Consider the following 14,799-nt stretch of genomic DNA (forward strand, 5'->3'; position numbering starts at 1 on the left):
TTAGTGTTTTCTGAAAGTTAGAGACAGGTTCTGGGGAAATCCCTGAGGTTTTACAGCCACTGCCTTACTCTCTTTATGGCTTATTTCTCTTAATTAATCTAAGTTAGCTCTGGATTGAATTAGTTTCTGCATTTGGAGTTTGCAGAAGCAGTGACTGGCTTTTATTCCAGGAAAGGGAGGTCACAAGCTCTTATCAGAAAAGAAAGCTCCATGCTCCCTTTTAATTTCTAGCTGCATTCCCTTTTATTTATTTTTTTGAAATCATTTTCTTTCAGCTATTACATTTAGAATTTATTAACCAGTAAATGTTTTCATGTACCAACCCCCCAGAACTGAGAAATTAGGCAGCTGAAATATTTCTATTAAATGTAATTTAATTGTAAAAGTCAACGTGGGCTTGGAGGGATGGAGGATTTCTTCTTGAAAATTGCCCAGGTAGAAGATTGGCATTTGCTGATCCCAAAGTGTCATTTCCTGAGAGCATCCCTTAATTGAAGCTGGATCACAGAGGGAGGCAATATCCGATCATTCAGAAATGTTACTTCATATTCAGGATACAACTAGCATATTAGACAGCATTCCAGAGTAAAATATATTAAACTTCAAGTGATAAAGCAGGAATCGGATAAAAACAGACGGCTGTAATTTTGCTTTTATTGTGTGTCTTCCACAGGCAGAATATTGCTGTCACTCAAAAAAATGGGGGGGGGGGGAGAAAAAAAGAAAGCTGCTCAGATTCCTCATTATATTTAGCCATGTAATTGGGAAATGACTGTTAGTTTCTGTTAACCTTGACAAAAGATGGTTTTTCTTGGAGAGCGACCATTGCCAGCCCGGGAGGCAGAAGGACCTGGTTGTAGCTGGTATGAGCCAAGGGGGAACGTGGCTGTCTCCTCAGTCACCTCCTTGTAAAGAGGGTGTAGCTCTCCCAAGGTGATCCTGGCCCACACCAGGCTCCCGTGGGCACCTGGCCTCACCTCCCGAGCTATTTCCATCAGACCATTAACCTGGAATGACCCGCAGTCAGAGCTGCACAGGAGAGTTTTAGCTCCAACTCCAGAGCCAGTTCTGGATTCTCTGACAGACCCTGCAGCTCTGCCTCACAAAGGAAAACTGGAGCAGGCTCCCCAGGGCAGCAGTCAGAGCACCAAGCCTGTCTGTGAGGCTCCTGGTGGGATTTTGGGATGTCCTGTGCAGGGCCAGGAGTGGCACTCGATGATCCCGATGGCTCCCTTCCAACTCAGCACATTCTGTGATTCTATTTCTGGTTGCTTATAGCACAAATACTTCAGGCCAAGTCCTGGTCAGCTTTACATTGTGTGAGTTCAGTGACCTTTTGTTTGATTAACGTCATGGCAGGTTTTTTGGCTGCTTATTCTGGCTTTAGGGGTGTCTGTCATGTGCCAGAAACTTGCATTTATCGTCCAAGCAGGAGCCATTGGCATCCATGGAAGTAGGCATGGTTTCTGTACTTTCAGGTTTCCTGGGAACTGTGCCTTATTAATTCATGTCTTTAATAGCAAGCCATGGAAAGTGCTTTTTAAAGCAAAAATATAGTTGTTATATTGAAGGGCTATCATCATTTTGGATCTCTTAGTCTGGCACTAATAACTGTAACTTACTGCATTCATTTTTTTGGAGGGAGGCTTAAAATAACTTTTTAAAATATATATTAATATTGTACTTGTTGAAATATAAAATAGAGCCGGAGATTTTAATTTAATATTGGTCCCATCAACAAAAGCAATCTGAATTTGTGGATGGGAGTTCATATTGGAAGAAGTTTTCTTTACATTTTTTACGTAATTGGAGCAGCACTCGGTGCCTCAACTGAATGTGGTAATTTTAGTGGTTGATTGCAAGCAAAGTAAACCTGAATAGCTGGGCTTTATTATGCAAGAATTCCAGAATGTCAAGAAGAAAATTAAATTACCTCCATATCTTACAACCCCAAGTCTAAATTGTCTTCACAGATAATGCCAGTAAGGCAGGGGGAGTGCCCAGAGCACACAGGGGGACATGGTGTCGAGGGTCGCTGGTTCTGTGGTTCTCAGTGCAGAGCTGATCTCTCCACATGACCCACCTGGGGAATCATGGAATCATGGAATCCCAGGAAGGTTTGGCTTGGAAGGGACCTTAAAGTTCATCCAGTCCAGGCAAGGACAGCTTCCAGTGTCCCAGATTGCTCCAAGGCCCATCCAACCTGGCCTTGGACACTTGCAAGGATCTAGGGGCAGCCACAGCTTCTCTGGGCAACCTGTGCCAGGACCTCCCCACCCTCACAGGGAAGAATTCCTTCCCAATATCCCATCTAACCCTGCCCTCAGGCAGTGGGAAACCATTCCCCCTGGTCCTGACACTCTAGGTCCTTGTCCCCAGTCCCTCTCCAGCTCTTCTGGAGCCCCTTTAGGCACTGGAAGGGGCTCTCAGGTCTCCTTGGAGTCTTTCCTTCTCCAGGTGAACCCCCCCCAGCTCTCCTACCTTGTCCCCAGAGCAGAGGGACTCCAGCCCTTGGAGCATCTCCGTGGCCTCCTCTGGACTCGCTCCAGCAGCTCCACATCCTTCTGATGTTGGGGATCCCAGGGCTGGAGGCAGCTCTGCCCATGGAGTCTCACCTTTGCAGAGCAGAGGGGCACAATACCCCCCTTGACCTGCAGGGAGAAATCCCTGTGCCAGGGCTTGACAGCAGGGGAGAAGCCACATGTTGGCTCCAGGGTTTGCAGAGCAATATCTGGCTTGGAAGAGCCAGTCCCTGTCTGGGAAGAGCCAGTCCCTGTCTGGGAAGAGCCAGTCCCTGTGTCTGGGAAAAGCCAGTCCCTGTCTGGGAAGAGCCAGTCCCTGTGTCTGGGAAGAGCCAGTCTCTGTCCGGGAGTCGCTGCAGCTCTGCCGTGTGAGGTTCTGCCCTCGCTGGTGTCTCGCAGGTTCTCCCTTTGTCCTTGTTCCTCCTCAGCACTGACACGGTATCACTGCTCTTTTTCTTTTGTCCGCCGACAAATGTTTTTTGTTTCCATAGCCTGTCCCAGTGGGTTTTGGGGCCCTGACTGCTTTCATTCCTGCAACTGCCACAACGGAGCACTGTGCAGCCCCTACGATGGAGAGTGTCGATGTACCCACGGCTGGACGGGGCTCTTCTGCACTCAGCGTAAGCCTTCCAGGGACAGGGAATCTGTCAAAGTATGTGCTGCTACCTCGTGTCTCTCCCAAGTATTGCAGTCTTCCCTCGAAATCCACCTGCTTCTTACTCGGGATAACCTCACATCACCCCAAAGAAAACACTCCTGAAGCTTTCCGTGCTTTTTTGTGCCTTTAAAGGAAGGGCAAATAATTTAGATTATTGATTAATTGTCAGGATTTCCACAGTCCATGTCCCTGCTTGTTAAGGCCCCAGTACAGGTGGCCTGATTTAGGATTTCTCTTCCTAGTGCCAAATTACCAGCAGTGTACAAGAGGAGATCCAATTCTGCTGAGCCTTTTAAGAGGACTCTTTCACTTGCAAGTAATTGATTGATCTCTGGTCTTTCAGACAGTTTCTGTTTAGCATCTTCTTTAACCTCTTGAAAATGTGGTTTGTATAGATGGGTCAAGTTTTCATTCCTCTGGAACACTTCAGAGGCAATTCTGTAAGAGATGAGAAACATTACTTCAAGAAAATTGGCTGTCATAGTATTTCTGCATTTAGACCATCAAATAAATGTTATTAAATACACACAGGCTGAAAATCCATAGATTTATAGGCCTACATGTTTTGTGCTGATAACGCATCTGAGTTTGGCTTTCAGCTCATTTCTTAGTCTTCCCTTCCTCTGATTCCTGAAAGGTTGCCCAGCTGCTTTTTATGGAAAGAACTGTGCCAACGTGTGTCAGTGTCAGAACGGGGCCGACTGTGACCACATCACCGGGCAGTGCACGTGCAGGACTGGATTTACAGGCAAACAGTGTGAGCAGAGTAAGTACCAGCATGACCTGGGGTTTCTGTTTCTCCAGGGAGGGGGGGAGTGTTTCAGAATTCTCTGCACAAATAGGCTCTTAAATGAAGTGTTGATGTCAGCCCCAGGCACCTTATGTAATCCATAGGGAGAAGAAGGTGCCTGTGGAAAACTGGGCAGTCTAAGCATAAAGAAATACAGTGAATCCTCTGCCAGCTGGGCCTTTTCGTTCCCAGGCTAAAGTTAGGTGAGGGAAAGCAAGTCACTGCACTCAGTGCTGACTGGATGCAGCCTTCCCAAAAAACTTGTACCTAATTAGTAGAAAAATAGCCCAAAAGCTGCATCGTGCCTTGCTAATGCTGTTGAGAGCATCAGGTTTCCTTAAGCATGAAGGAAGACAGAAGGGTTAAAAGAAATAAATCCTTTCTGCTCTCTGCCTTCCAAGGAATATTGGGGCTTTCCTGCATAAGTTGTTATGCTGTAGATGTGGAGCAAATAAAGATTCATCTTTACAGGGAAAGCAAAGTTGTTTGCTGTTTTGGGAAGGACCTGTGTTTAGTTAGAGCAGTGAGCAAGTGTTTAACAATGAACTCCAATTACCTTCCAAGGGGCCTGGCATGTTTTACTGGAATTGTTGTCCATGTCCCGCTGGCATATTTAGCAGCCTGTGCCAAATGGCTTCTTTAAAGAACACGGAATGAGGGTAGTGCAGACTGGATGTGCTGTAGCTGAATAATGACTTGTTTGTCCAGTATAGTAAATCACAAGAAAATTCTCACACACTTACTCATATTCTAAATGCAACATAAAATCCATCTCACCTTACCCAGGCATTAATTCCACAGGGTTCCCTTCCTTTTTTTTGGCAGTAAGGTAGTGCAGTAACATTCCTGCTAGATTTGCAAGGGAAGGCTTTAACTGGAGCTCACTGTATGGATCTTTATGGAAGTATTTGTACATGTAACTTAATTCAAAAACATCTTTTTGCACACAATTGCATTCAGCAAAGTGAATATCTTGGGACCAAATGTGTGTGCTCATGGGGGATTATATATGGCACCTCTGTAACTCTGGAAGTGGCCAACTTACTGTGAATTTGGGTACAGCCCTACTGCAACCATCATCAAAACAGGCAACTAAAAAGTCCCACAGTAGAACTGCACATTAGCAGATTTTATACAAGAAGCTACTTTTTAATTCAACATCTGTACAAAGCCTGAGGCTTTCTTTTCTATCCAAACTACAAATGTATTTATTTATCTGTTTTTCTACTGTTTAGTCTAAAAGAATCTCTTCATTAAGGCTCCTTCCTTCTCCAGGTCCTGCTGAATGGGCAGTCACACTGCATTGCAGATGAAATGCCTAATTGCAGGCATCATTTCTGTGGTGCAGTCCCAAAATTCAGGCTTTATTCATTATAAGTAGGCTACAGGTTACTATCAGAATGAGCATTAATTGTAATTTTTTTTCCTTATTTGAGGACCAGCAGATTAAAGAAAGAGATACAACTTTAATACACTCTGCAAATCATTACACAGATACTGGCTAGAGTTCTTTACTAAATATTAAATTTTGGCTACTAGAAGCTACTTAGAGACTGACACTGGGGAGGTGTCTGATGCTATGCTAAACATTTGCAGGGACACACAAAGAGTCACACATTAAACAAGATATTTTTCTATAGTATCATAACAAGTGTGAATGCTTTCAGTAATGCTTCTTCTCCATGGAAATAAGTGGGATGTGACAGACATTGTTTCTTTCAATTTATTATTGAATAGTTCCTCCAGAAGTAAAGTCAGCTGCCTACAGATTTATTGTAATAGCCCATCATGGTAATTGTATGAATAAATTTCTCAGATGGACATTCAATCATTTTGTCTTTGATAGAAATACAAAGACAGGACAAAAATTCCTTCTGTATCAGGAGTCCTGGTACAGAAGCAGAGCAAATCAAACCATTCAGGTGCTCAATTCTGCAATTCCACCTACAATGTTCTGTTCACCTGCTGGCACTAGTAGGAATGAGTAGGAGAGCACGTGGGATTTGTTTGGTAAAACTCTATTGGGTTCATATAAATGTTCATTAAAACTTTTCTTTGCAACTGCCCCATGAAAAAAAAAATCAGTAGGGTGGTGGAGAATGCTAAGCTCTTTCAAGGTGTTGTGTAAAGCTTCTGAGCTCATGCTCTGCCAAATTCTGAACATTTATAATGTATATCAAGACTTTTAAATCCTTTGTACCTATTATTGATTTTATCCTTGGGAAGTCTTGTAAGACTTTTCCAGAAAGTTACAGCTTAATAAGTAATAAATTGTGCATGAAATACATTTATCTTCCGCTTTAAAATAACAATAATCATCTTGCATTAGAGTGTTATCGTGGAGACCCTGAAACCAGGGAAACTTTGCTACTGAATTTTCCATTGCACCCATTCCTGAAAACAGCAGGAATTCTTTCCAATGTTTTTCCTTGGCTTCCCAGAGTGCTCACCAGGAACATTTGGTTATGGTTGCAAACAACTTTGTGAGTGCATGAATAATGCTACATGTGACCATGTCACGGGGACCTGCTACTGCAGCCCAGGCTTCAAAGGAATCCGGTGTGATCAAGGTACAGTGGGATTCTGTCTGTAAAACCCCTCTCTCTTTCTCTCTCTCCCCCTCTCCAGTGATGTACTTGCTTTAAAAAAAAAAAAACAACAGTATTTCGAAAATGAAATGCACGATTCAATTTACAGTGTGTTATGAATTACTTTTAACAGCGGCTCTTATGATGGAAGAATTAAACCCCTATACTAAAATTAGCCCTGCTCTTGGATCAGAGAGGCACTCAGTGGGAGCAATCATTGGAATTATTATTCTCCTTCTAATTATTATGGTCTTGCTGGCACTGTTTGTGTGGTATCGACGGAAACAGAAGGAGAAGGGCCATGACATGCCAAGTGTATCTTACACTCCAGCCATGAGGATGACTAATACAGATTACTCACTTTCTGGTAAGGGTCTTTTTATGTTAATCAAATATAGACTTATGTTCCTGTGTGTTGGAGAAATACAAGTTTCTGTGATGTGTAACATGTGTTACTGAGCCACAAAAATAATGACACTTCCATTCTTCCCCTGAATACCGTGATCTGTAAACACATAACAGGGACAGGAAAGCAAATATCAACTGATTTAAGCTGCTTTATATGTAGAAGTTTACTTAGCACAATGGAGGATGTACCCAGGCAAGAAATGTGCTGCATGGGCTTTAAATCACCTGCATTCCTATTGCAGGGCAGAGGAGTTTTCCCTTTGTGAAACCTTGAGAAGCCTTTTCTTGCTTGAGGAAGGGGATTGACTGGGTCAGTGTTGCAGTTTGTGATTTGAGGTGTCCTGTTTGTTGTCACTCTCTGCTGAGCACAGACCTGTCCCTGTCATCTAAAGAACTGGTGTGAATTCTCTTCCCAGGAGCTGATGAAAGCAGGAGGGAGGAAGGGAAAGGCTCTTTGGGATCACAGCATTCTTCCTTCTTTCTGTCTTCTGCTACTGCTGTGGAGTAGCAGCAGCAGAATCTGCTTTTCTTGGCAGATTAGCTGAACTTTGCAGGATCTGATCTCCTTTTTAACACTGTCATTCTTCTTCATTCCTCTCTGGCCAATATCAGAGAGGATGACAGGCAGGAGACAGATTTACTTCCTTTTGGTTTGCTCTGGTCTGTCTCTGGTGGGGATCTCCTCAGGATTTGCTGCCCTCTGACTTCTTCTTTTCCCTTTAAATGGCTGAAACTGTATGTCCAAGTGAGTGCAAGCTCCTGAGACAGGCAGAGGTTGGCCCTGCAGCTCTGCTTCCCCAGGCCTGCAGTGCCTTTTTCTTTCTGCTCTCTCCTGTGAGTGCACAAGGCCCGTTGGCTTCTGTGCTGTCTCAGGGCGACATGGCTGGAAGCTTCCTTCTGGAATTCCCTGCCCAGGATGCACCTGGAAGGAGCCTCTCCCATTAAGCCAATGACAGCAATGTCTGCTACACCTGGAAGTTAATCCCAGATCTTCTCTCATGGCATTGTGACTCCAATCCTCGTGTCAGGGACACGTTTTCCTGTGATGGCACCTCTCACATCAGGGCTGCCTGTTGAACACCATTGACCAAACTCGTGTTTAGACCACTCAGTAGAGCATTCCTTCTTCTGGTAGCTACAAGATGGGGGGAAAAGTCATCCTTGGATTTCCTCCCATTGCTCCTTATGTTTGAATTTTAGCTTTGCTGGCTCTTGCTTAAGCTGCCCCTTTGGGTAAGAAATGAATGAAAGTGTTGACAGAGGGGGCTCATCTAATCCTTGACTAATTGCCAGCACAGCTTGGCCTGAAATTTGTCATTTCAACACTATTTGAGGAGCCAGACCACGAACATGCAAAAAACAACTGTGGCCCATCTCTACAGCAATGAGGCTCTGGGTTCTGAGAGAGCAGATCACAGACCCTGGCATGAAAAAATGTCCTGAACTTTTCAGTGATCCATTTCTATCACATTGGCACTTTATCCATCTGTGTGCAAAGCCTGCTCCACCTCATTTATCTCTGTGCCTCTCTAGTTAATGTGTGTGCAACCCAGCATGTTTAAGAGACACAGCTCAGACACTTCAAAGTAAGGAGAGGAATATTGTTGGAAGTTCCTGAGTGGAATTATTGAGCAGCTTCTTTCAGAACAAAAATATCTCTTTTTTTTTTTTTCTCCATATTTTGCTATGAAATGAGACTTCCCAGTGGACCCGATGGTGTCCCAGCCTCAGACACTGCAAGAAGTCTGGAAAAAGGCTAATGCTGGGAAGGGATTCTCTCATCCTGGAAAGTTAACACAGACAGATGACTTTCCCCCTCAGCCATAGAGAGAAAGCCATGATGTTTGAAGATGTTGGTAGCCCAGGACTGTGTTTGTAGGTTATGGCCTCATGGGCTTTAATTTGCCGTGTAAAATGTTCTTCACGTTCCTCTCAGGTGCAGCCACCTATCCCAGAGCTCCTGATGCCACGTGATACTTAACTCCACAAGGAGAAAAAAATATTTTAGGGATGGTTGAATTCCTGGATACATCATAAACATCTGGGGGATCTCTTCCTTCAGCTACATTGAAGCTGGGATCTCTTGTGGTCCTCGGGCAGTGACAATGAGGTTAATTCTGGTTAATTCTGCTGCTCCCTGTCAGCCCAGTTTGTGAAAACCCTCAAGTACCAGTTCCTCACAATCCCAAACAGCTCCAGGTCAGTGGTGTTGCCTGGGCTTCTCTAGGAAGAAATTGGATAATGGTTCTTCCCTGTTCATCTCAGTCAGTGATGGAGATGCAGAGATTGGGTCTTTGCTCTCTCCTTTCTTCGTGCAGTCCTCGTAGCAATAGATATTTTATCACTCAGGAAGCTGCAGTGGAGTGGGGTCAACCATCTCTTTCTGGAGGTCACAAGAATGATTTTCTTTCTTCTCCCCCTTGGAAAACTCTGCCATCTGAGCTTGCAGAGGAAGGTTAGGAAGTTAGAAACACGCTGCTCCATCTTCATCTCATTATAAATTGCCTGCAGGTATCAGCATTGTTTGAAGTTGTGGCTTTTGTTTTAGAAGGGCATTTACAAATTCTAGACAAAGGCTTCTGAAAACTCCCTGCCAAATTCTGACTGTCCTCCAGTACATTCTCTTACTGAGAGACTTTGTACCCATCAGTAATTACCATCCCAGCTTGGGCCTTGCCAGTGCTGCTTCACCTCCATAGAGCAGAGTCAGGAAAAGGTGCTGATGTGCATCCTCCTCAGCAGGAAATGGGGAGGTGGATAGTGAGACAAGATCAGAGATAAGGAACATCAGGATGGCAGGACAACACTTGTGTGTGTATCTGAGTACAAGTGTGCAGGTGTGTGTTGCAGAGGATCTGAAGGACAGAAGCAGTATTGCACAGAGGAAACAGGGATCCCAACCCTCACCTGGAGGTTTGTATGTGGATTAAGGGCAGAATAATATGCAGATGTACTTGTCCAATGAATGTAATCCCATGTAAACTCATGTACTTTGGCAGGAATTCCACCTGGATGGCTGCATTCTCCAGCTCTCTGTGGGTTGTAACGTTATGGCTCTCTTGAATCACCAGTTATTATTTTGCCTGTTTGCTCTCATTTGGGTAATGGTGGTGTTGTTTCAGAACAGAGTCACACACACAGATCCCAAGCTCCTGGAGGCAGCAGTTTCTTCCAGCACATTAATTTGTTTCTGGAGGATGTTTTTGGTTTTTGTGTCCTCAGCTCTCCCAAGGCTGATAATCCCTGCATATGTGTGAGAGAGATTATAAGGCAGGGGAACCCCCTGGGCAGCCCTTGGACTTTTTTGCATTTGTGGATGAAGGATGTGGCAGCAAAACACACACTCTGCCCAGCAGCCAGAGGAAAAGAAAACCACCCATGCTGGGAGAGCTTATCCACAACACTTGGATCTGAGAGCAGACTTTCCCAAATAAGCCTGAAATCAAAATGGTGCTCCCCAGCATGAAAACAGTGCATTGCATCCAGAAAAGATTTTAGAGTGCAGGTTGTTTTGTTCAAGGAGATGGGGACAGAAGGGAAACTGTGTGGCAGTGCTGGAGAACAGCAGAGATTTCCTATCAGGACTTTCACACAGACCTGGGTATGGGCTGAAGTGATGTCTGAGGTCTTACAAAGGCCTTAACAAACTTTCTGGGAGGGGCCAATCCTGTGCTGAGAGCCAATAGCTAAGCAAAGCCTGATAAAAATAAAGCACCATGGATCCTGAAGCCCAGACAAGACACTTGCAGAAATGATCTGCAGTTGATGTGTGGTGGGAGGTGGCAGAGTGAACCCTCCTGCTTGGAGCCTTCAGCCGCCTCAGTGACACTGTGTGGGCAGAGAGGACCCACACAAAAAGCAGAAAGCAGCTCCATTTAGCAGTTGAGAAGTCTGTGTTGGTACTGACTGCAGTGCTCACTTAGTCCCTTTTTTCGTGCCCAGTTCTCACACCACTGTCCTGCAGCTGCTCCAGGATGGGGACTGATGCTCCCTGTGCCACCCCACAGCCTGGGCTCAGTCCATCAGGTGATAAACCTTCATCCACACCTCACGGGTCTTCCTCTGGAGCAGCCTCAGGCTTGAGGGGCTCACAGCAAGACTCTGCCATCATGTGCCCCTTCACAGGTCTGATCTCCCCATGGTGATATTAACATTACCTCGGCGCTATTTTTGTTTTAATTTAAATAATTTCCTTTCTTTTAGGCATTTGAGTCTTTCATTCCTGTTCAGAGCAGAATAGAATTCTCAGCTTTGGGAAGAGCAGGGGGTTTTTTTGTGGGTTGTGGGTTTTCTTGCTGTTTGGTGGGTTTTTTTAAGCAGGGACAGCATTAGATTTGAATTTGATTGAATATTTCCAGCCAGCAGTTACAAGAGCTTCAGGAATAAATGTGTAGAAAATGGACTGTGCTATGAAGGTAAATCAGCCTGGGTGGGTACTTAAGTATCGACCAAATGGAACTGTGTAGAAGGAGTAATTCTGAGTACAGGGTGGGGATAAAAGGGCTGTGGTGATGTGTATGAGCTCAGGGTCATTAATTCAGCACTGTGCTAAGTAGTAGGACAGTCTGGAAGAGCTTTATTCTGGTTAATTTTGGGTGCAGAAAACAAGCTATGGCCAGATAAGCTGGGGGTGAACTTGTAAGGTGTCAGCTGGTCCCTGCCCTCATCTGAGTGATAAGGGAAGGGAGAAGGCAGAGCTGGTGTGACTCACCCATCAACACTCACCCACAGAGCAGACAGACACAGAGCCAAGTGTCCATCTTTAGCTGGGAGCACAGGTTGTGAGGAGGGTGAGGAGCTGCCTCATGCCAAGCCCCCCTGAGCAGGCTCAGGGCTGTGTGTGAGCAGCTGTGTCTGTGTTTGTGGGGGGTTCCAGCCCCAGTTCTCACTGGCAGGCCCCAAGAGATAGGTGTTTTCTGTTGATTTGATTGCAAATGTCACAGAGTTAGAGCTGGGGAGGTGGCATAGCCCTGGCTGCAAGAAGTTCAACGCAAAGACTTCAGCTCTGGAATCACATCCTGATCTACTTCATTAGCAACAACCCCGGAAAACAACAAGGACTCAAAGGCTCTGCTCTTACAAAACAGGGCTGCCCTGGAAAATCCCCGTGCACGTTTCAGCAGAAAAGAAGTGCTTGGTCAGACCTGCACGAGCAGCTTCCCCTCAGCCACAGCACTTACGCAAGAGACACCCTGCAGGTAGAGCCCCTTCCTTGAAACAGGATCTGCTGCAGTAAATTAAGCTAAATCTAGATCTCCACAAGATGTCAGCAAAGCAAAGTGCATGTTCAGAGAGAGGCAAAGGCAGAGGGCAAGGGGAGAGGGGTGGTGGTGGCTGGGAACCCCTCTCAGTGCCAGCCGGGGCCGTGCCCTCCTTTACCCACCACTGCCAACCTTCCCTAAAGGGGGGGGTGGGTTCAAACAGCCACCCCAGCACTTCATTACCCTTTCCACATGAAGGTGTTCCCTATAACCGACCTCTCTGCCTCCAGTTTAAGCTTGGGGTTTATTAAAACCCATTCATTTGCTTCTTGCAGGGCTTTGTTGTTTAAATGCTGCTGCTCCAGTTTGAATTTTCCATCCGTTCTTCTGATGGTACTTTGAAATATTTATCAATTTGTTATGCAGCTGGAACCAGATTGGGATTGATGTTTTCATTAGAACTGCCAGTATAAATATGATGCCTTTGGTAAATGTGTTTATAAGTTAAAGCGAGGAAATAGATAAAATGTCTCTGAAGATAACAATGTAACTGCCCAGATTTGCCTTTCAGGGCTCCAGATTTCTGCTTTAATAAGCCTTTATACAAAATGTAAAATGTTTGGGACTCCTTGGTATGGTTGTAGCACCTTGATTTCCAACTTTACTGCTGGTTTGGTAACAAAAGGTTTAATTTTATTCATAACTACTTCTGCTCAGTAGCTCTTGCAAGTTTTAAACTAAGGAAGCAGCTGTGTTGCAGCCCATGCATTTCCCAAATTTTGCATTCCCTCCCTCAACCTGCAAAGCAGCTGGACTGTCAGGAATGGCTTTTTTAACATTTTCAAAAAGATAATGCTGTGTTAATTAACTATTTTGCTTTTTTCTCTTATGTGTAATGCTGATAGTCAAGAGCTTCACACCACAATTGAGGATAGATTGTATCTGCAGACGTTTTACAACACCCAGAGCTCTAACCAAGGTTTCTAAACTAGATTGTCTCTGCCGTGTTTTCAGTTTCTTAAGGATTGTTATGGCTTCCAAAGTACTTTGTGATGACTTGTTTTCTCCCCAGATGTATCTCAAGGTAGCGGCAGTGTACACTGCTTTTCCAATCCCAGCTACCACACTCTCTCATGTGGTGTGACCTCACACTTCTTTCCCAGTAATCTGGATGGAAACAGCTCCAGTAAGGTAGATATTACCCCACCCCACTGCAGCAATGTTCTTATCAGTTCAAGGAAATCAACCCAAGCACTGTCTGTTGGATCCTGCTGCCTGCCAGCTTGATTTAAAACTCCAGGGAAAGGTCAGCTTTCCCCTCCCAGTATCTTTCCAGTCTCTGGGAATGGTAACTGGAGTCTCACATGCCTGTCTGGGTCAGCAGGGCTGGGTGTCTTAGCAACTCTAAGGTATTTTGGTTTCTCAGAAGAGATAAATAACCAGATAAATATAATTATCCATTAAAGGAACACAAGTAAATCAATGAAGCATTAGGTCACTAATCTCACTTGGCTATCCCATTGTTTCCCAGGCCAGCAGACACACAAATTCCCTGCTGACACAGACAAGCAGATAGATGCAAGAATGCACCAGGGGTGCTTCTGAGCACTGTTGTGACTCACCCAGGGACATTCTGGGAGCTCTGCTGTCACTCCTGGCTCTCCAGAAGAGCTGTTCCCACTGCATTGCTCAGACATCCACGAGTACCTTCCTTATCACATGTTGCTATTGATTCCCTCAGACCATTCATGGACAAATCACCACTTTGGCAGTAGGTTTAGGTGTGGTAAATGGTAAAACAGCTCTTCCTTTGGAGCCTTAATAAGCCGAGGTGGGACAAAGCACAGGGAGAAAAAGGAAATGCAATTGATTTCATCAAGGTTGTCAGCTTTAAAAATGATGGTACTTGCAGGCTGTGTCACCTTAATCCAAATGTAACTACTCACTGGAAAGCCATAGGAACAAGATTAATGCAAAAAAAGACAGTATTGTATGAGACAGGCAAAAATATCTCTACATGTGCTCCTGGAAGTCATTTCTTGGTTATTAAAAGAAAATCTCATTAAAATATAATAAAAAGGCTGGCTCCAGAGATTTCTCAGAGAAATGTTTAGACAGATGTGTAAATATGTTTTCTGATGTAGATGGTCCCCTTGCACCATGCATTTTTGCTCCCCAAATTGAAAGTGCAAACGCTCATAATGTCAAATTTAGGATGAGTGTCCATCTGGGCCACTAATCCTGTTGCAGAAATTTAAATGAATTCAGAAAAGGTCAAAGCCAGCACCTCTCCTGGATTCCCAGCCTGCAGTGCCATCTCCTCACAGAACCACTTCAAATATTAAGCTGCTGGAAAGGTTTAAGCCCCAAATGATGCATTGGGATCAGCCTGGAAGCTGCTCCCCCTGCTGCAGCACTGGCTGTCCAGAGTCAGTCGGCAGCTTGTCCTGGTAGTCACTGAAAGAAAAACCAATGGATTTGGTATTTTCAGGGTGTTTATTTCAATATATAGCCTGATATTTCCTTTAGCTCTCCCAGCATCTCACTTATTAATGGGAATGCTCTGCAGTACTGAAGAGCTGAGATGGCCAAAAACAAGCTTTGTCTGTCTGCAGCTCTCCAGCCAAGTGAG

The 14,799-nt window shown here is 44.8% G+C and overlaps 1 protein-coding gene across 2 annotated transcripts in view; it reads left to right on the top strand.

The window, feature by feature from the left end:
• The window catches only part of MEGF11 (multiple EGF like domains 11), a 267,324-nt gene that overhangs the window by 233,815 nt on the left and 18,710 nt on the right, over nucleotides 1-14,799 (top strand). The window contains exons 22-26 of one of the 2 annotated variants that reach the window (XM_027644120.1): nucleotides 3,014-3,142; nucleotides 3,818-3,946; nucleotides 6,412-6,540; nucleotides 6,692-6,925; nucleotides 13,240-13,358. In XM_027644120.1, coding sequence (XP_027499921.1) covers nucleotides 3,014-3,142; nucleotides 3,818-3,946; nucleotides 6,412-6,540; nucleotides 6,692-6,925; nucleotides 13,240-13,358 — 740 coding nt within the window. The remainder of the gene's footprint in view (nucleotides 1-3,013; nucleotides 3,143-3,817; nucleotides 3,947-6,411; nucleotides 6,541-6,691; nucleotides 6,926-13,239; nucleotides 13,359-14,799) is intronic. The other variant, XM_027644121.1, reaches the window with a different exon arrangement.

This window comes from Corapipo altera, unplaced genomic scaffold, assembly GCF_003945725.1.
Source record: "Corapipo altera isolate COAL_440 unplaced genomic scaffold, ASM394572v1 50, whole genome shotgun sequence".
NCBI classification, from domain to species: domain Eukaryota; kingdom Metazoa; phylum Chordata; class Aves; order Passeriformes; family Pipridae; genus Corapipo; species Corapipo altera.